The sequence below is a fragment of the Nerophis lumbriciformis genome, linkage group LG17 (genome assembly GCF_033978685.3).
Source record: "Nerophis lumbriciformis linkage group LG17, RoL_Nlum_v2.1, whole genome shotgun sequence".
NCBI lineage: Eukaryota > Metazoa > Chordata > Actinopteri > Syngnathiformes > Syngnathidae > Nerophis > Nerophis lumbriciformis.
Genome location: NC_084564.2, coordinates 9,265,001 through 9,286,601, shown reverse-complemented (window position 1 = coordinate 9,286,601; position 21,601 = coordinate 9,265,001). Strand labels below are relative to the sequence as shown.

Genomic DNA, 21,601 nt, shown 5'->3' with positions numbered 1-21,601 from the left:
TATCTCAAACCACAACAAAACAATTGCAAATGAGCCGTCGGCCCCCGGACAGAGCGACCCCAAAACCAACAAAGGCTGCAACTGCCGCAAGAAACCTGATTGCCCTCTCAACGGGGGGTGCTTACAAACATCAGTTGTTTACCAATCTAAGGTAACACGCAAGGACATTAACACATCCGACACATATGTAGGATTAACCGAGGGAGAGTTTAAAACCAGATGGAACAATCACAAGGCTTCTTTCAGGAACCAAAACCTGCGGAATACCACAGAACTCAGCAAACACATTTGGGACCTCAAAGACAATAATGTTGAATATTCAATAACATGGCAAATTCTCGCATCCAGCACACCTTACAATAGTGGTAATAAAAGATGCAACCTATGCTTGAAAGAGAAACTGTTTATTATTTACCGTCCAGACCTGTCATCCCTCAACAAGCGCAGCGAAATTGTATCAGCATGCCGCCACAGACGGAAACACCTCCTAGGTAACACATGAGCCAATCACCACGCCCCTACGCCAGCCTGTACCCACCCACTCTGTGCCCTATATAAACCATGGTATGTGAATGCTTCCATTAAAATCTCCTGATGATTGAGGGAACCCCTCATGAAACAGGCCTGTAGAGATGAAGTAGTCTTGTGATTTTTTTCCCACACATACATACATTGCGCTCTACTACGGTATCGAGCACTATTTTTTGGATAACCTTATTAAGACATATACATATATATATATATATATATATATATATATATATATATATATATATATATATAAAATCCCTTAACATAAAAGGGGTTCTGAAATGTGAGTAGTGTTGATATCTTTGGGTCCACAGGAACCGCCAGTGTGGCCAAGACGTGGAGCAGGACCTTTGACACGATCCTGGGGAACATCATTGAGACTTGGAGCAAAAAACTTATTCCCATGAACTCGCCCAACATCCTGGCTGAGTACCCGGACATATTTGCAGTCTTCATCATCATGGTTATGACAGGTGAAGACAACTCTCACCTGTGCTCCTTAGGCCACACACGAGCCAATCCCGGCGGAGTCATCCCACTTTGTTGGCTACATAAATGCGGGCGCGAAAACACACCAATTTTTGCAAACATGTCTGGCGAAAAATTGATACTTCAGGGGTCTCGAAGCCAAAATTTAAAAATTGTCTGACGCGAATAAATAATGTGACGGACCACATTAAATGAAATGACAGGCCAACTTAAATGACTTAGCGGACCACGTAATGATGTGACGGAACAAATAAATGATGTGAACGACCACGTTAAATGAAATGGCAGGCCACCTTAAATGAATTGGCCGACTACATAAATGACTTGGCGGACTACATAAATGATGTGAACGACCACATTAAATGATGTGACGAACCACATTAAATGAAATGGCAGGCCACCTTAAATGAATTGGCCGACTACATAAATGACTTGGCGGACTACATAAATGATGTGAACGACCACATTAAATGATGTGACGAACCACATTAATGAAATGGCAGGCCACCTTAAACGACTTGGCCGACTACATAAATGATGTGAACGACAACGTTAAATGATGTGACGAACCACGTTAAATGAAATGGCAGGCCACATTAAATGACTTGGCGGACCACATAAATGACTTGGCGGACTACATAAATTATGTGAACGACCACATTAAATGATGTGACGAACCACGTTAAATGAAATGGCAGGTCACCTTAAATGACTTGGGGGACCACATAAATGATGTGAACGACCACATTAAATGAAGTGACGGACCACATTAAATGAAGTGACGGACCACATTAAATGATGTGACGGACCACACTAAATGAAGTGACGGACCACACTAAATGATGTGACGGACCATGTTGAATGAAGTGATGGACCACATTAAATGATGTGACGGACCACATAAATGATGTGACGGACCACGTTAAATGATGTGATGGACCACACTAAATGATGTGACAGGCCACACTAAATGATGTAAATGGCAGGTCACCTTCAATGACTTGGCGGACCACATAAATGATGTGAACGACCACATTAAATGAAGTGACGGACCACATTAAATGAAGTGACGGACCACATTAAATGATGTGACGGACCACACTAAATGAAGTGACGGACCACACTAAATGATGTGACGGACCACATTAAATGATGTGACGGACCACGTTAAATGATGTGATGGACCACACTAAATGATGTGACAGGCCACATTAAATGATGTGACGGACCACGTTAAATGAAGTGATGGACCACATTAAATGATGTGATGGACCACACTAAATGAAGTGACGGACCACACTAAATGATGTGACGGACCACATAAATGAAGTGACGGACCACATAAATGATGTGACGGACCACGTTAAATGATGTGATGGACCACACTAAATGATGTGACAGGCCACATTAAATGATGTGACGGACCACGTTAAATGAAGTGATGGACCACATTAAATGATGTGATGGACCACACTAAATGAAGTGACGGACCACACTAAATGATGTGACGGACCACATAAATGAAGTGACGGACCACATAAATGATGTGACGGACCACGTTAAATGATGTGATGGACCACACTAAATGATGTGACAGGCCACTTAAATGAAGTGATGGACCACATTAAATGATGTGACGGACCACATAAATGATGTGACGGACCACGTTAAATGATGTGATGGACCACGTTAAATGATGTGACAGGCCACACTAAATGATGTGACGGACCACGTTAAATGAAGTGATGGACCACATTAAATGATGTGATGGACCACACTAAATGAAGTGACGGACCACACTAAATGATGTGACGGACCACATTAAATGATGTGACGGACCACATAAATGATGTGACGGACCACGTTAAATGATGTGATGGACCACACTAAATGATGTGACAGGCCACGCTAAATGATGTGACGGACCACGTTAAATGAAGTGATGGACCACATTAAATGATGTGATGGACCACACTAAATGAAGTGACGGACCACACTAAATGATGTGACGGACCATGTTAAATGAAGTGACGGACCACATAAATGATGTGACGGACCACGTTAAATGATGTGATGGACCACACTAAATGATGTGACAGGCCACATTAAATGAAGTGATGGACCACATTAAATGATGTGACGGACCACATAAATGATGTGACGGACCACGTTAAATGATGTGATGGACCACGTTAAATGATGTGACAGGCCACACTAAATGATGTGACGGACCACATAAATGATGTGACGGACCACGTTAAATGATGTGATGGACCACACTAAATGATGTGACAGGCCACATTAAATGAAGTGATGGACCACGTTAAATGATGTGACGGACCACATAAATGATGTGACGGACCACGTTAAATGATGTGATGGACCACGTTAAATGATGTGACAGGCCACACTAAATGATGTGACGGACCACGTTAAATGAAGTGATGGACCACATTAAATGATGTGACGGACCACATAAATGATGTGACGGACCACGTTAAATGATGTGATGGACCACATTAAATGATGTGACGGACCACATAAATGATGTGACGGACCACACTAAATGTGACAGGCCACTCTAAATGATGTGACGGACCATGTTAAATGACGTGACGGACCACGTTAAATGACGTGACGGACCACATTAAATGATGTGACGGACCACATTAAATGATGTGACGGGCCACTCTAAATGATGTGACGGACCACATTAAATGATGTGACGGACCACATTAAATGATGTGACAGGCCACTCTAAATGATGTAACGGACCACGTTAAATGATGTGACGGGCCACACTAAATGTGACAGGCCACTCTAAATGATGTGACGGACCATGTTAAATGACGTGACGGACCACGTTAAATGACGTGACGGACCACATTAAATGATGTGACGGACCACATTAAATGATGTGACGGGCCACTCTAAATGACGTGACGGACCACATTAAATGATGTGACGGACCACATTAAATGATGTGACGGACCACACTAAATGATGTGACAGGCCAATCTAAATGATGTAACGGACCACATTAAATGATGTGACGGACCACATTAAATGACGTGACGGACCACGTTAAATGATGTGACGGACCACACTAAATGATGTGACAGGCCACACTAAATGATGTAACGGACCACGTTAAATGCTGTGACGGACCACGTTAAATGACGTGACGGACCACGTTAAATGATGTGACGGACCACGTTAAATGATGTGACGGACCACACTAAATGATGTGACAGGCCACCATAAATGATGTGACGGACCACGTTAAATGATGTGACGGACCACACTAAATGATGTGACAGGCCACCATAAATGATGTGACGGACCACGTTAAATGATGTGACGGACCATGTTAAATGACGTAACGGACCACGTTAAATGACGTGACCGACCACCTAAAATGATGTGAATGACCACGTTAAATCAGGTGACGGACCACATAAGTCATGATGACCACGTTAAATGTCGGGCCAGATTGAATGATGTGGCGGGACAGATTTTGCGCCCGGGCCTTCAGTTTGACAGATGTGATCTATTGGTAGACATTGGTGGTGGGCGGAGCCTGCCGGTACAAACTTCTCCTGGCCATCAGCCATCAAAGTGTCATTACTGCACCTGAGATGATGGGATCTCCTTCTGATATGAGACTGAGGTGTGGGTCTGATCATGACTATTAATATCCACACCGACATCGCCCCCTTGTGGTGGAAAATGATAACTTCCTTCCACATACATTGTCGTCGTAGCTCAAGTTCCCTAGTGTCAGTGTACAACCATCAATCAAGTTCCCTAGTGTCAGTGTACAACCATCAATCAAGTTCCCTAGTGTCAGTGTACAACCATCAATCAAGTTCCCTAGTGTCAGTGTGCAACCATCAATCAAGTTCCCTAGTGTCAGTGTGTAACCATCAATCAAGTTCCCTAGTGTCAGTGTGTAACCATCAATCAAGTTCCCTAGTGTCAGTGTGTAACCATCAATCAAGTTCCCTAGTGTCAGTGTACAACCATCAATCAAGTTCCCTAGTGTCAGTGTGTAACCATCAATCAAGTTCCCTAGTGTCAGTGTGTAACCATCAATCAAGTTCCCTAGTGTCAGTGTGTAACCATCAATCAAGTTCCCTAGTGTCAGTGTGCAACCATCAATCAAGTTCCCTAGTGTCAGTGTACAACCATCAATCAAGTTCCCTAGTGTCAGTGTGCAACCATCAATCAAGTTCCCTAGTGTCAGTGTGTAACCATCAATCAAGTTCCCTAGTGTCAGTGTGTAACCATCAATCAAGTTCTTTAGTGTCAGTGTGCAACCATCAATCAAGTTCCCTAGTGTCAGTGTGCAACCATCAATCAAGTTCCCTAGTGTCAGTGTGTAACCATCAATCAAGTTCCCTAGTGTCAGTGTGTAACCATCAATCAAGTTCCCTAGTGTCAGTGTACAACCATCAATCAAGTTCCCTAGTGTCAGTGTGTAACCATCAATCAAGTTCCCTAGTGTCAGTGTGTAACCATCAATCAAGTTCCCTAGTGTCAGTGTGTAACCATCAATCAAGTTCCCTAGTGTCAGTGTGCAACCATCAATCAAGTTCCCTAGTGTCAGTGTACAACCATCAATCAAGTTCCCTAGTGTCAGTGTGCAACCATCAATCAAGTTCCCTAGTGTCAGTGTGTAACCATCAATCAAGTTCCCTAGTGTCAGTGTGTAACCATCAATCAAGTTCCCTAGTGTCAGTGTGCAACCATCAATCAAGTTCCCTAGTGTCAGTGTGTAACCATCAATCAAGTTCCCTAGTGTCAGTGTGTAACCATCAATCAAGTTCTTTAGTGTCAGTGTGTAACCATCAATCAAGTTCCCTAGTGTCAGTGTGCAACCATCAATCAAGTTCCCTAGTGTCAGTGTGTAACCATCAATCAAGTTCCCTAGTGTCAGTGTGTAACCATCAATCAAGTTCCCTAGTGTCAGTGTGCAACCATCAATCAAGTTCCCTAGTGTCAGTGTACAACCATCAATCAAGTTCCCTAGTGTCAGTGTGCAACCATCAATCAAGTTCCCTAGTGTCAGTGTGTAACCATCAATCAAGTTCCCTAGTGTCAGTGTGTAACCATCAATCAAGTTCCCTAGTGTCAGTGTGCAACCATCAATCAAGTTCCCTAGTGTCAGTGTGTAACCATCAATCAAGTTCCCTAGTGTCAGTGTGTAACCATCAATCAAGTTCTTTAGTGTCAGTGTGTAACCATCAATCAAGTTCCCTAGTGTCAGTGTGCAACCATCAATCAAGTTCCCTAGTGTCAGTGTGTAACCATCAATCAAGTTCCCTAGTGTCAGTGTGTAACCATCAATCAAGTTCTTTAGTGTCAGTGTGTAACCATCAATCAAGTTCCCTAGTGTCAGTGTGCAACCATCAATCAAGTTCCCTAGTGTCAGTGTGTAACCATCAATCAAGTTCCCTAGTGTCAGTGTGCAACCATCAATCAAGTTCCCTAGTGTCAGTGTGTAACCATCAATCAAGTTCCCTAGTGTCAGTGTGCAACCATCAATCAAGTTCCCTAGTGTCAGTGTGCAACCATCAATCAAGTTCCCTAGTGTCAGTGTGTAACCATCAATCAAGTTCCCTAGTGTCAGTGTGCAACCATCAATCAAGTTCCCTAGTGTCAGTGTGTAACCATCAATCAAGTTCCCTAGTGTCAGTGTGTAACCATCAATCAAGTTCTTTAGTGTCAGTGTGTAACCATCAATCAAGTTCCCTAGTGTCAGTGTGCAACCATCAATCAAGTTCCCTAGTGTCAGTGTGTAACCATCAATCAAGTTCCCTAGTGTCAGTGTGTAACCATCAATCAAGTTCTTTAGTGTCAGTGTGTAACCATCAATCAAGTTCCCTAGTGTCAGTGTGCAACCATCAATCAAGTTCCCTAGTGTCAGTGTGTAACCATCAATCAAGTTCCCTAGTGTCAGTGTGCAACCATCAATCAAGTTCCCTAGTGTCAGTGTGTAACCATCAATCAAGTTCCCTAGTGTCAGTGTGCAACCATCAATCAAGTTCCCTAGTGTCAGTGTGCAACCATCAATCAAGTTCCCTAGTGTCAGTGTGTAACCATCAACCAAGTTCCCTAGTGTCAGTGTGTAACCATCAATCAAGTTCCCTAGTGTCAGTGTGCAACCATCAATCAAGTTCCCTAGTGTCAGTGTGTAACCATCAATCAAGTTCCCTAGTGTCAGTGTGCAACCATCAATCAAGTTCCCTAGTGTCAGTGTGTAACCATCAATCAAGTTCCCTAGTGTCAGTGTGTAACCATCAATCAAGTTCCCTAGTGTCAGTGTGTAACCATCAATCAAGTTCCCTAGTGTCAGTGTACAACCATCAATCAAGTTCCCTAGTGTCAGTGTGTAACCATCAATCAAGTTCCCTAGTGTCAGTGTGTAACCATCAATCAAGTTCCCTAGTGTCAGTGTGTAACCATCAATCAAGTTCCCTAGTGTCAGTGTGCAACCATCAATCAAGTTCCCTAGTGTCAGTGTACAACCATCAATCAAGTTCCCTAGTGTCAGTGTGCAACCATCAATCAAGTTCCCTAGTGTCAGTGTGTAACCATCAATCAAGTTCCCTAGTGTCAGTGTGTAACCATCAATCAAGTTCTTTAGTGTCAGTGTGCAACCATCAATCAAGTTCCCTAGTGTCAGTGTGCAACCATCAATCAAGTTCCCTAGTGTCAGTGTGTAACCATCAATCAAGTTCCCTAGTGTCAGTGTGTAACCATCAATCAAGTTCCCTAGTGTCAGTGTGCAACCATCAATCAAGTTCCCTAGTGTCAGTGTGTAACCATCAATCAAGTTCCCTAGTGTCAGTGTGTAACCATCAATCAAGTTCCCTAGTGTCAGTGTGTAACCATCAATCAAGTTCCCTAGTGTCAGTGTGCAACCATCAATCAAGTTCCCTAGTGTCAGTGTGTAACCATCAATCAAGTTCCCTAGTGTCAGTGTGCAACCATCAATCAAGTTCCCTAGTGTCAGTGTGCAACCATCAATCAAGTTCCCTAGTGTCAGTGTGTAACCATCAATCAAGTTCCCTAGTGTCAGTGTGTAACCATCAATCAAGTTCCCTAGTGTCAGTGTGCAACCATCAATCAAGTTCCCTAGTGTCAGTGTGTAACCATCAATCAAGTTCCCTAGTGTCAGTGTGTAACCATCAATCAAGTTCCCTAGTGTCAGTGTGCAACCATCAATCAAGTTCCCTAGTGTCAGTGTGTAACCATCAATCAAGTTCCCTAGTGTCAGTGTGTAACCATCAATCAAGTTCTTTAGTGTCAGTGTGTAACCATCAATCAAGTTCCCTAGTGTCAGTGTGCAACCATCAATCAAGTTCCCTAGTGTCAGTGTGTAACCATCAATCAAGTTCCCTAGTGTCAGTGTGTAACCATCAATCAAGTTCTTTAGTGTCAGTGTGTAACCATCAATCAAGTTCCCTAGTGTCAGTGTGCAACCATCAATCAAGTTCCCTAGTGTCAGTGTGTAACCATCAATCAAGTTCCCTAGTGTCAGTGTGCAACCATCAATCAAGTTCCCTAGTGTCAGTGTGTAACCATCAATCAAGTTCCCTAGTGTCAGTGTGCAACCATCAATCAAGTTCCCTAGTGTCAGTGTGCAACCATCAATCAAGTTCCCTAGTGTCAGTGTGCAACCATCAATCAAGTTCCCTAGTGTCAGTGTGTAACCATCAATCAAGTTCCCTAGTGTCAGTGTGCAACCATCAATCAAGTTCCCTAGTGTCAGTGTGCAACCATCAATCAAGTTCCCTAGTGTCAGTGTGCAACCATCAATCAAGTTCCCTAGTGTCAGTGTGCAACCATCAATCAAGTTCCCTAGTGTCAGTGTGTAACCATCAATCAAGTTCCCTAGTGTCAGTGTGCAACCATCAATCAAGTTCCCTAGTGTCAGTGTGTAACCATCAATCAAGTTCCCTAGTGTCAGTGTGCAACCATCAATCAAGTTCCCTAGTGTCAGTGTGTAACCATCAATCAAGTTCCCTAGTGTCAGTGTGCAACCATCAATCAAGTTCCCTAGTGTCAGTGTGCAACCATCAATCAAGTTCCCTAGTGTCAGTGTGTAACCATCAATCAAGTTCCCTAGTGTCAGTGTGTAACCATCAATCAAGTTCCCTAGTGTCAGTGTGCAACCATCAATCAAGTTCCCTAGTGTCAGTGTGTAACCATCAATCAAGTTCCCTAGTGTCAGTGTGCAACCATCAATCAAGTTCCCTAGTGTCAGTGTGTAACCATCAATCAAGTTCCCTAGTGTCAGTGTGTAACCATCAATCAAGTTCCCTAGTGTCAGTGTGTAACCATCAATCAAGTTCCCTAGTGTCAGTGTACAACCATCAATCAAGTTCCCTAGTGTCAGTGTGTAACCATCAATCAAGTTCCCTAGTGTCAGTGTGTAACCATCAATCAAGTTCCCTAGTGTCAGTGTGTAACCATCAATCAAGTTCCCTAGTGTCAGTGTGCAACCATCAATCAAGTTCCCTAGTGTCAGTGTACAACCATCAATCAAGTTCCCTAGTGTCAGTGTGCAACCATCAATCAAGTTCCCTAGTGTCAGTGTGTAACCATCAATCAAGTTCCCTAGTGTCAGTGTGTAACCATCAATCAAGTTCTTTAGTGTCAGTGTGCAACCATCAATCAAGTTCCCTAGTGTCAGTGTGCAACCATCAATCAAGTTCCCTAGTGTCAGTGTGTAACCATCAATCAAGTTCCCTAGTGTCAGTGTGTAACCATCAATCAAGTTCCCTAGTGTCAGTGTACAACCATCAATCAAGTTCCCTAGTGTCAGTGTGTAACCATCAATCAAGTTCCCTAGTGTCAGTGTGTAACCATCAATCAAGTTCCCTAGTGTCAGTGTGTAACCATCAATCAAGTTCCCTAGTGTCAGTGTGCAACCATCAATCAAGTTCCCTAGTGTCAGTGTGCAACCATCAATCAAGTTCCCTAGTGTCAGTGTACAACCATCAATCAAGTTCCCTAGTGTCAGTGTGCAACCATCAATCAAGTTCCCTAGTGTCAGTGTGTAACCATCAATCAAGTTCCCTAGTGTCAGTGTGTAACCATCAATCAAGTTCCCTAGTGTCAGTGTGCAACCATCAATCAAGTTCCCTAGTGTCAGTGTGTAACCATCAATCAAGTTCCCTAGTGTCAGTGTGTAACCATCAATCAAGTTCTTTAGTGTCAGTGTGTAACCATCAATCAAGTTCCCTAGTGTCAGTGTGTAACCATCAATCAAGTTCCCTAGTGTCAGTGTGTAACCATCAATCAAGTTCCCTAGTGTCAGTGTGTAACCATCAATCAAGTTCTTTAGTGTCAGTGTGTAACCATCAATCAAGTTCCCTAGTGTCAGTGTGCAACCATCAATCAAGTTCCCTAGTGTCAGTGTGTAACCATCAATCAAGTTCCCTAGTGTCAGTGTGCAACCATCAATCAAGTTCCCTAGTGTCAGTGTGTAACCATCAATCAAGTTCCCTAGTGTCAGTGTGCAACCATCAATCAAGTTCCCTAGTGTCAGTGTGCAACCATCAATCAAGTTCCCTAGTGTCAGTGTGTAACCATCAATCAAGTTCCCTAGTGTCAGTGTGCAACCATCAATCAAGTTCCCTAGTGTCAGTGTGTAACCATCAATCAAGTTCCCTAGTGTCAGTGTGTAACCATCAATCAAGTTCTTTAGTGTCAGTGTGTAACCATCAATCAAGTTCCCTAGTGTCAGTGTGCAACCATCAATCAAGTTCCCTAGTGTCAGTGTGTAACCATCAATCAAGTTCCCTAGTGTCAGTGTGTAACCATCAATCAAGTTCTTTAGTGTCAGTGTGTAACCATCAATCAAGTTCCCTAGTGTCAGTGTGCAACCATCAATCAAGTTCCCTAGTGTCAGTGTGTAACCATCAATCAAGTTCCCTAGTGTCAGTGTGCAACCATCAATCAAGTTCCCTAGTGTCAGTGTGTAACCATCAATCAAGTTCCCTAGTGTCAGTGTGCAACCATCAATCAAGTTCCCTAGTGTCAGTGTGCAACCATCAATCAAGTTCCCTAGTGTCAGTGTGTAACCATCAATCAAGTTCCCTAGTGTCAGTGTGCAACCATCAATCAAGTTCCCTAGTGTCAGTGTACAACCATCAATCAAGTTCCCTAGTGTCAGTGTGCAACCATCAATCAAGTTCCCTAGTGTCAGTGTGTAACCATCAATCAAGTTCCCTAGTGTCAGTGTGTAACCATCAATCAAGTTCCCTAGTGTCAGTGTGCAACCATCAATCAAGTTCCCTAGTGTCAGTGTGTAACCATCAATCAAGTTCCCTAGTGTCAGTGTGTAACCATCAATCAAGTTCCCTAGTGTCAGTGTGCAACCATCAATCAAGTTCCCTAGTGTCAGTGTGCAACCATCAATCAAGTTCCCTAGTGTCAGTGTGTAACCATCAATCAAGTTCCCTAGTGTCAGTGTGCAACCATCAATCAAGTTCCCTAGTGTCAGTGTGTAACCATCAATCAAGTTCCCTAGTGTCAGTGTGTAACCATCAATCAAGTTCCCTAGTGTCAGTGTGCAACCATCAATCAAGTTCCCTAGTGTCAGTGTGCAACCATCAATCAAGTTCCCTAGTGTCAGTGTGTAACCATCAATCAAGTTCCCTAGTGTCAGTGTGCAACCATCAATCAAGTTCCCTAGTGTCAGTGTGCAACCATCAATCAAGTTCCCTAGTGTCAGTGTGCAACCATCAATCAAGTTCCCTAGTGTCAGTGTGCAACCATCAATCAAGTTCCCTAGTGTCAGTGTGCAACCATCAATCAAGTTCCCTAGTGTCAGTGTGCAACCATCAATCAAGTTCTTTAGTGTCAGTGTGTAACCATCAATCAAGTTCCCTAGTGTCAGTGTGCAACCATCAATCAAGTTCCCTAGTGTCAGTGTGTAACCATCAATCAAGTTCCCTAGTGTCAGTGTGTAACCGTCAATCAAGTTCCCTAGTGTCAGTGTGCAACCATCAATCAAGTTCTCTAGTGTCAGTGTGCAACCATCAATCAAGTTCTTTAGTGTCAGTGTGTAACCATCAATCAAGTTCCCTAGTGTCAGTGTGTAACCATCAATCAAGTTCCCTAGTGTCAGTGTGTAACCATCAATCAAGTTCCCTAGTGTCAGTGTGCAACCATCAATCAAGTTCCCTAGTGTCAGTGTACAACCATCAATCAAGTTCCCTAGTGTCAGTGTGCAACCATCAATCAAGTTCCCTAGTGTCAGTGTGTAACCATCAATCAAGTTCCCTAGTGTCAGTGTGTAACCATCAATCAAGTTCTTTAGTGTCAGTGTGCAACCATCAATCAAGTTCCCTAGTGTCAGTGTGCAACCATCAATCAAGTTCCCTAGTGTCAGTGTGTAACCATCAATCAAGTTCCCTAGTGTCAGTGTGTAACCATCAATCAAGTTCCCTAGTGTCAGTGTACAACCATCAATCAAGTTCCCTAGTGTCAGTGTGTAACCATCAATCAAGTTCCCTAGTGTCAGTGTGTAACCATCAATCAAGTTCCCTAGTGTCAGTGTGCAACCATCAATCAAGTTCCCTAGTGTCAGTGTACAACCATCAATCAAGTTCCCTAGTGTCAGTGTGCAACCATCAATCAAGTTCCCTAGTGTCAGTGTGTAACCATCAATCAAGTTCCCTAGTGTCAGTGTGTAACCATCAATCAAGTTCCCTAGTGTCAGTGTGCAACCATCAATCAAGTTCCCTAGTGTCAGTGTGTAACCATCAATCAAGTTCCCTAGTGTCAGTGTGTAACCATCAATCAAGTTCTTTAGTGTCAGTGTGTAACCATCAATCAAGTTCCCTAGTGTCAGTGTGCAACCATCAATCAAGTTCCCTAGTGTCAGTGTGTAACCATCAATCAAGTTCCCTAGTGTCAGTGTGTAACCATCAATCAAGTTCTTTAGTGTCAGTGTGTAACCATCAATCAAGTTCCCTAGTGTCAGTGTGCAACCATCAATCAAGTTCCCTAGTGTCAGTGTGTAACCATCAATCAAGTTCCCTAGTGTCAGTGTGCAACCATCAATCAAGTTCCCTAGTGTCAGTGTGTAACCATCAATCAAGTTCCCTAGTGTCAGTGTGCAACCATCAATCAAGTTCCCTAGTGTCAGTGTGCAACCATCAATCAAGTTCCCTAGTGTCAGTGTGTAACCATCAATCAAGTTCCCTAGTGTCAGTGTGCAACCATCAATCAAGTTCCCTAGTGTCAGTGTGTAACCATCAATCAAGTTCCCTAGTGTCAGTGTGTAACCATCAATCAAGTTCTTTAGTGTCAGTGTGTAACCATCAATCAAGTTCCCTAGTGTCAGTGTGCAACCATCAATCAAGTTCCCTAGTGTCAGTGTGTAACCATCAATCAAGTTCCCTAGTGTCAGTGTGTAACCATCAATCAAGTTCTTTAGTGTCAGTGTGTAACCATCAATCAAGTTCCCTAGTGTCAGTGTGCAACCATCAATCAAGTTCCCTAGTGTCAGTGTGTAACCATCAATCAAGTTCCCTAGTGTCAGTGTGCAACCATCAATCAAGTTCCCTAGTGTCAGTGTGTAACCATCAATCAAGTTCCCTAGTGTCAGTGTGCAACCATCAATCAAGTTCCCTAGTGTCAGTGTGCAACCATCAATCAAGTTCTCTAGTGTCAGTGTGTAACCATCAATCAAGTTCCCTAGTGTCAGTGTGCAACCATCAATCAAGTTCCCTAGTGTCAGTGTACAACCATCAATCAAGTTCCCTAGTGTCAGTGTGCAACCATCAATCAAGTTCCCTAGTGTCAGTGTGTAACCATCAATCAAGTTCCCTAGTGTCAGTGTGTAACCATCAATCAAGTTCCCTAGTGTCAGTGTGCAACCATCAATCAAGTTCCCTAGTGTCAGTGTGTAACCATCAATCAAGTTCCCTAGTGTCAGTGTGTAACCATCAATCAAGTTCCCTAGTGTCAGTGTGCAACCATCAATCAAGTTCCCTAGTGTCAGTGTGTAACCATCAATCAAGTTCCCTAGTGTCAGTGTGCAACCATCAATCAAGTTCCCTAGTGTCAGTGTGTAACCATCAATCAAGTTCCCTAGTGTCAGTGTGTAACCATCAATCAAGTTCCCTAGTGTCAGTGTGCAACCATCAATCAAGTTCCCTAGTGTCAGTGTGCAACCATCAATCAAGTTCCCTAGTGTCAGTGTGTAACCATCAATCAAGTTCCCTAGTGTCAGTGTGCAACCATCAATCAAGTTCCCTAGTGTCAGTGTGCAACCATCAATCAAGTTCCCTAGTGTCAGTGTGTAACCATCAATCAAGTTCCCTAGTGTCAGTGTGCAACCATCAATCAAGTTCCCTAGTGTCAGTGTGTAACCATCAATCAAGTTCCTTAGTGTCAGTGTGCAACCATCAATCAAGTTCCCTAGTGTCAGTGTGCAACCATCAATCAAGTTCCCTAGTGTCAGTGTGTAACCATCAATCAAGTTCCCTAGTGTCAGTGTGCAACCATCAATCAAGTTCCCTAGTGTCAGTGTGCAACCATCAATCAAGTTCCCTAGTGTCAGTGTGCAACCATCAATCAAGTTCCCTAGTGTCAGTGTGCAACCATCAATCAAGTTCCCTAGTGTCAGTGTGCAACCATCAATCAAGTTCCCTAGTGTCAGTGTGCAACCATCAATCAAGTTCTTTAGTGTCAGTGTGTAACCATCAATCAAGTTCCCTAGTGTCAGTGTGCAACCATCAATCAAGTTCCCTAGTGTCAGTGTGTAACCATCAATCAAGTTCCCTAGTGTCAGTGTGTAACCGTCAATCAAGTTCCCTAGTGTCAGTGTGCAACCATCAATCAAGTTCTCTAGTGTCAGTGTGCAACCATCAATCAAGTTCTTTAGTGTCAGTGTGTAACCATCAATCAGTTCTTGCCGCTTACAGGAGTGCTGAGCTTTGGCGTGAAGGAGTCGGCCATGTTGTCCAAGGTGTTCACCAGCATCAACATCCTGGTGTTGGTGTCAGTCATGATCTCAGGCTGCATCAAAGGAGACGTGAAGAACTGGAACCTGAACGCCGACGCCATCATCAGCGCCGCCATCCACAACTCACCCAAGTAGGTGAAAGGGCCACCTAGTTCCAGGCTTCTGAAGCAGCCTTCCATCTCCACCATTGAAGAGCTTTTCTCTTTTTCCACTCTCGCAGTGGAACGGATCACTCAGAACTAAAGAAGAGTTTGGGCGCAGGAGGATTCTTGCCTTTTGGCTGGCAGGGAGTCTTCTCTGGCGCCGCCAAGTGTTTCTACGCCTTCATAGGCTTTGAATGCATCACCACAGCAGGTACGTGGAGATGTGTATATAAATATATATGTATGTGACTTAATGATTTTTTCAAAAATATCAGGGATGCATTTATTAAATCCGACAGTTTCAGCCATCAAAGTCAGTGGGCGGGGCTAACAGGAACTCTGGAAGTCTTTAAAAACATGGCGGCGAAGGAGAATAAACTGGCACTTTCTGGGAAGTTGCTTGCATTAAATAATTCAAGAAATCAAAAAATCATTAATTAATCATGAAATAATAAAATCAATATGTTAATTTATTAATTAGTTGTGCTTTTACATTTTTTTTAAAATAAATTAATGACACATTTAATAACACATTTGTCTTTACATTTAACTACAATTATAATTAAACAGAAAAGATGTATTATTTATGTCATGCATTCATTATTTTCATTTTTGTTACATGAATTTTTAAGTGAAAATCAAACCTATTTTTTTAAAAGCTAGTTATTGATTTTTAAAACTCAAAAAGAGTGCTTTATTTTTTAATTTATTTATTTGTATTTCATAACAAATTTATGATTTTTGTTTTTCAATTCCCATTCACAAAAAAAGGAAATATCACTGACCAAAAGATACACTGATGAGATTTGAAGAGTTTAATATTAATAAAATACAATTTAATAGATATTTTTTTCCTGTTACTTTGTGATCACAGTTAATACAAAAGCATCTCACAGTAAACAAAAATATGGTTAAAAATGTTGGCCAATTAAAGCACAGACAGGAAATAGTCAGATGTCTTGTGGCCAATCAAAGTGCAGACAGGAAGTAGGCAAATGTCTTGTGGCCAATCAAAGTGCAGACAGTAAGTAGTCATTTTTTGTCGCCAAACAAAGCACAGACAGGAAGTAGTCAAATGTCTTGTGGCCAATTAAAGCGCATAGAGGAAGTAGTCATGTTTTGTGGCCAATCAAAGCACAGACTGAAAGTAGTCAAATGTATTGTGGCCAATCAAAGAGCAGACAGGAAGTAGTCGAATGTCTTGTGGCCAATCAAAGTCAAATGTCTTGGAGTCAATCAAAGCGTGGACAGGAAGTAGTCATATGTCTTGTGGCCGATCAAACCGCAGACAGGAAGTAGTCAAATGTCTTGTGGTCAATCAAAGCACAGACAGGAAGTAGTCAAATATCTTTTGATCAATAAAAGCGCAGACAGGAAGTAGTCAAATGTCTTGTGGTCAATCAAAGCGTGGACAGGAAGTAGTCATATGTCTTGTGGCTGATCAAAGCGCAGACAGGAAGTAGTCAAATATCTTTTGGTCAATCAAAGTGCAGACAGGAAGTAGTCAAATATCTTGTGGTCAATCAAAGAGCAGACAGGAAGTAGTCAAATTTCTTGTGGTCAATCAAAGCGCAGACAGGAAGTTGTCAAAAGTCTTGTGGTCAATCAAAGCGCAGACAGGAAGTAGTCAAATGTCTGTGGTCAATCAAAGCGCAGACAGGAAGTAGTCAAATATATTTTGGTCAATCAAAGCGCAGACAGGAAGTAGTCAAATATCTTGTGGTTAATCAAAGCGCAGACAGGAAGTAGTCAAATGTCTTGTGGTCAATCAAAGCACAGACAGGAAGTAGTCAAATGTCTGTGGTCAATCAAAGCGCAGACAGGAAGTAGTCAAATATCTTTTGGTCAATCAAAGCGCAGACAGGAAGTAGTCAAATGTCTGTGGTTAATCAAAGCGCAGACAGGGAGTAGTCAAATATCTTTTGGTCAATCAAAGCGCAGACAGGAAGTAGTCAAATGTCTGTGGTTAATCAAAGCACAGACAGGGAGTAGTCAAATATCTTTTGGTCAATCAAAGCACAGACAGGAAGTAGTCAAATATCTTTTGGTCAATCAAAGCGCAGACAGGAAGTAGTCAAATATCTTGTGGTCAATCAGCGCAGACAGGAAGTAGTCAAATGTCTTGTGGTCAATCAAAACGCAGACAGGAAGTAGTCAAATATATTTTGGTCAATCAAAACGCAGACAGGAAGTAGTCAAATATCTTTTGGTCAATCAAAGCGCAGACAGGAAGTAGTCAAATATCTTTTGGTTAATCAGCGCAGACAGGAAGTAGTCAAATATCTTTTGGTCAATCAGCGGAGACAGGAAGTAGTCAAATGTCTTGTGGTCAATCAAAGCGCAGACAGGAAGTAGTCAAATATCTTTTGGTCAATCAAAACGCAGACAGGAAGTAGTCAAATATCTTTTGGTCAATCAAAGCGCAGACAGGAAGTAGTCAAATGTCTTGTGGTCAATCAAAACGCAGACAGGAAGTAGTCAAATATCTTTTGGTCAATCAGCGCAGACAGGAAGTAGTCAAATGTCTTGTGGTCAATCAAAACGCAGACAGGAAGTAGTCAAATATATTTTGGTCAATCAAAACGCAGACAGGAAGTAGTCAAATATCTTTTGGTCAATCAAAGCGCAGACAGGAAGTAGTCAAATATCTTTTGGTTAATCAGCGCAGACAGGAAGTAGTCAAATATCTTTTGGTCAATCAAAGTGCAGACAGGAAGTAGTCAAATATCTTGTGGTCAATCAAAGAGCAGACTGAAAGTAGTCAAATGTATTGTGGCCAATCAAAGAGCAGACAGGAAGTAGTCAAATATCTTTTGGTCAATCAAAGCGCAGACAGGAAGTAGTCAAATATCTTTTGGTTAATCAGCGCAGACAGGAAGTAGTCAAATGTCTTGTGGTGAATCAAAGCGCAGACAGGAAGTAGCCAATAGTCTTGTAGCCAATTAAAGCGCGTAGAGGAAGTAGTCATGTTTTGTGGCCAATTAAAGGGCAGACAGGAAGTAGTCAAATGTCTGGTGACCAATCAAAGCGTGGAGAGGAAGTAGTCAAATGTCTTGTGGCAGGTGAGGAGGCCAAGAACCCTCAGAAGACCATCCCCATCAGCATTGTGACCTCGCAGCTGGTCTGCTTCCTGGCCTACTTTGGCGTGTCGGCCGCCCTCACCTTCATGGTCCCGTTCTACCTGCTGGACAAGCACAGCCCGCTGCCCGTGGCCTTCACACACCTGGGCTGGGTGGGCGTCACCTACGCCGTGGCCGTCGGCTCGCTCTGCGCCTTGTCCACCAGGTGGCGCCGTGCATAGTGTTTGATCTCAGCTGGGTATGAAGCATGACTAACCTCTGGTGTGTTCTTGTAGTCTTCTAGGAGCCATGTTCCCCATGGCCAGGGTGATGTGGGCCATGGCACAAGATGGCCTCCTCTTCAAGTGTTTCTCCACCATCAACGAGCGCACCAAGACGCCTTTTGTGGCCACCGTGACGGCCGGGGTCTTAGCAGGTGAGCTCACAGGTGGACTTTCCATCCAATCCTTCAGTTGAATAACACTCCACATCTCTCTTTAATTACCACCGTCCAGCCGCAGTAACACCTTCCCTTCTTGGTTACCATCATCCAGCTGCAGCAACACTCCCCTTTCCCCTCTAATTACCATTTAGCTGCAATAACACTCCCCTACTCTCTAATTACCACCGTCCAGCCGCAGTAACACGTTCCCTATTTAGTTACCATCATCTATTTGCTGAAAACACAATTATGTAGTACTTGTGCAATGACAATAAAGACCATCATCATCCAGCTGCGACAACACTCACATTTTTGCTGTAATTACCATTATTTAGCTGCAATAACACTCCTCTACTCTTTAATTACCACCGTCCAGCCGCAGTAACACATTCCCTATTTAGTTACAATCCAATTGCAACAACAATCCCCTTTTCTCTCTTATTACCATTATTTAGCTGCAATAACACTCCCTTGCGCTCTTAAATTATACGCCGTCCAGCCCCAGTAACACCTTCCCTATTTGGTTACCATCATCCAGCTGCAACAACACTCCCATTTTCTCTCTAAATTGCCATTATTTAGCTGCAATAACACTCCACTACTCTTTAATTACCGTACATGTGCAGTACTCTTTAATTACCACCGTCCAGCCGCAGTAACACATTCCCTATTTAGTTACAATCCAATTGCAACAACAATCCCCTTTTCTCTCTTATTACCATTATTTAGCTGCAATGACACTCCCTTGCGCTCTTTAATTATACGCCATCCAGCCCCAGTAACACCTTCCCTTTTTAGTTACCATCATCCAACTGCAACAACACTCCACTTTCCTCTTTAATTACAATTTAGCCACAATAACACTCCCCTCCTCTCTTTAATTACCATTGTCCAGCCGCATTGACACCTTCCCTATTTAGTTACCATATTCCAGCTGCAACAACACTCCCCCTTTCTCTCTAATTACCATCATTTAGCTGCAATAACACTCCCCTACTGTCTTTAATTACCACCGTCCAGCCCCAGTAACACCTTCCCTATTTAGTTACCATCCATTTGCTGAAAACACAATTTCGTTGTACTCATGCAAGACCAACCATACCCTACCATAGTTACCATCATCCAGCTGCGACAACACTCCCCTTTTCTCTCTAATTACCATTATTTAGCTGCAATAACACCCCCCTACTCTCCTTAATTACCATTGTCCAGCCGCAGTGACACCTTCCCTATTTAGTTACCATATTCCAGCTGCAACAACACTCCCCTTTTCTCTCTAATTACCATTATTTAGCTGCAATAACACTCCCCTACTCTCTTTAATTACCACCATCCAGCCCCAGTAACACCTTCCCTATTTAGTTACCATCCATTTGCTGAAAACACAATTTCGTTGTACTCGTGCAAGACCAACCATACCCTACCATAGTTACCATCATCCAGCTGCGACAACACTCCCCTTTTCTCTCTAATTACCATTATCTAGCTGCAATAACACCCCCCTACTCTCCTTAATTACCATTGTCCAGCCGCAGTGACACCTTCCCTATTTAGTTACCATATTCCAGCTGCAACAACACTCCACTTTACTCTAATTACCATTATTTAGCTGCAATAACACTCCCCTACTGTCTTTATTTACCACTGTCCAGCCCCAGTAACACCTTCCCTATTTAGTTACCATCCATTTGCTGAAAACACAATTTCGTTGTACTCGTGCAAGACCAACCATACCCTACCATACTTACCATCATCCAGCTGCGACAACACTCCCCTTTTCTCTCTAATTACCATTATTTAGCTGCAATAACACTCCCCTACTCTCTAATTACCATCGTCCAGCCCTAGTAACACTTTCCCCATTTATTTACCATCAGCCAGCTGCAACAACACTCCCCCTTTTTCTCTAATTACCATTAATTAGCTGCAATAACACTCCCTACTCTCTTTTTAGTTACCACCGTCCAGCCCCATTAACACCTTCCCTATTTAGTTACCATCCATTTGCTGAAAACACAATTTTGTTGTACTCGTGCAAGACCAACCATACCCTACCATAGTTACCATCATCCAGCTGCGACAACACTCCCCTTTTCTCTCCAATTACCATTATTTAGCTGCAATAACACTCCCCTACTCTCTTTAATTACCATTGTCCAGCTGCAGTGACACCTTCCCTATTTAGTTACCATATTCCAGCTACAACAACACTCTCCTTTACTCTCTAATTACCATTATTTAGCTACAATAACACTCCCCTACTGTCTTTATTTACCACTGTCCGGCCCCAGTAACACCTTCCCTATTTAGTTACCATCCATTTGCTGAAAACACAATTTCGTTGTAGTCGTGCAAGACCAACCATACCCTACCATACTTACCATCATCCAGCTGCGACAACACTCCCATTTTCTCTCTAATTACCATTATCTAGCTGCAATAACACTCCCCTACTCTCTTTAATTACCGTTGTCCAGTCGCAGTGACACCTTCTCTATTTAGTTACAATATTCCAGCTGCAACAACACTCCCCTTTTCGCGCTAATTACCATTAATTAGCTGCAATAACACTCCCTACTCTCTTTAATTACCACTGTCCGGCCCCAGTAACACCTTCCCTATTTAGTTACCATCGTCCAGCTGCAACAACACTCCCCTTTTCAAACGATTTTCGGTCAATCATGTGATGTTTTGCGACAGCGGTGATGGCGCTGATTTTCAACCTGAAGGACCTGGTAGACATGATGGCCATCGGCGCCCTGCTGGCGTACACGTTGGTAGCGGCGTGCGTGCTGGTGCTCAGGTGCGTCCCCCTCCACCATCCTTGCCACATCATTAGGTACACCTAAAGAACGTGCCGTGTCCTCTGAAGGTACCAGCCCGAGGGCGGCGGAGCCCGCGAGGAGGGAAGTGAAAACGGGGCCGAGTCCGACGTTCCGACGCATCA

General features: G+C 43.0%; 1 protein-coding gene across 4 annotated transcripts in view; it reads left to right on the top strand.

Moving 5' to 3' along the window:
- Window positions 1-21,601, top strand: part of LOC133614443 (high affinity cationic amino acid transporter 1-like) — a 38,496-nt gene that overhangs the window by 12,198 nt on the left and 4,697 nt on the right. For all 4 annotated transcript variants that reach the window (XM_061972399.1, XM_061972398.1, XM_061972396.1 and 1 more), the window contains exons 3-9: window positions 846-1,004; window positions 14,970-15,141; window positions 15,231-15,364; window positions 18,216-18,438; window positions 18,509-18,648; window positions 21,355-21,457; window positions 21,527-21,601. The exon at window positions 21,527-21,601 is cut by the window's right edge and continues 86 nt beyond it. In XM_061972399.1, the coding sequence (XP_061828383.1) occupies window positions 846-1,004; window positions 14,970-15,141; window positions 15,231-15,364; window positions 18,216-18,438; window positions 18,509-18,648; window positions 21,355-21,457; window positions 21,527-21,601 (1,006 nt within the window). The remainder of the gene's footprint in view (window positions 1-845; window positions 1,005-14,969; window positions 15,142-15,230; window positions 15,365-18,215; window positions 18,439-18,508; window positions 18,649-21,354; window positions 21,458-21,526) is intronic.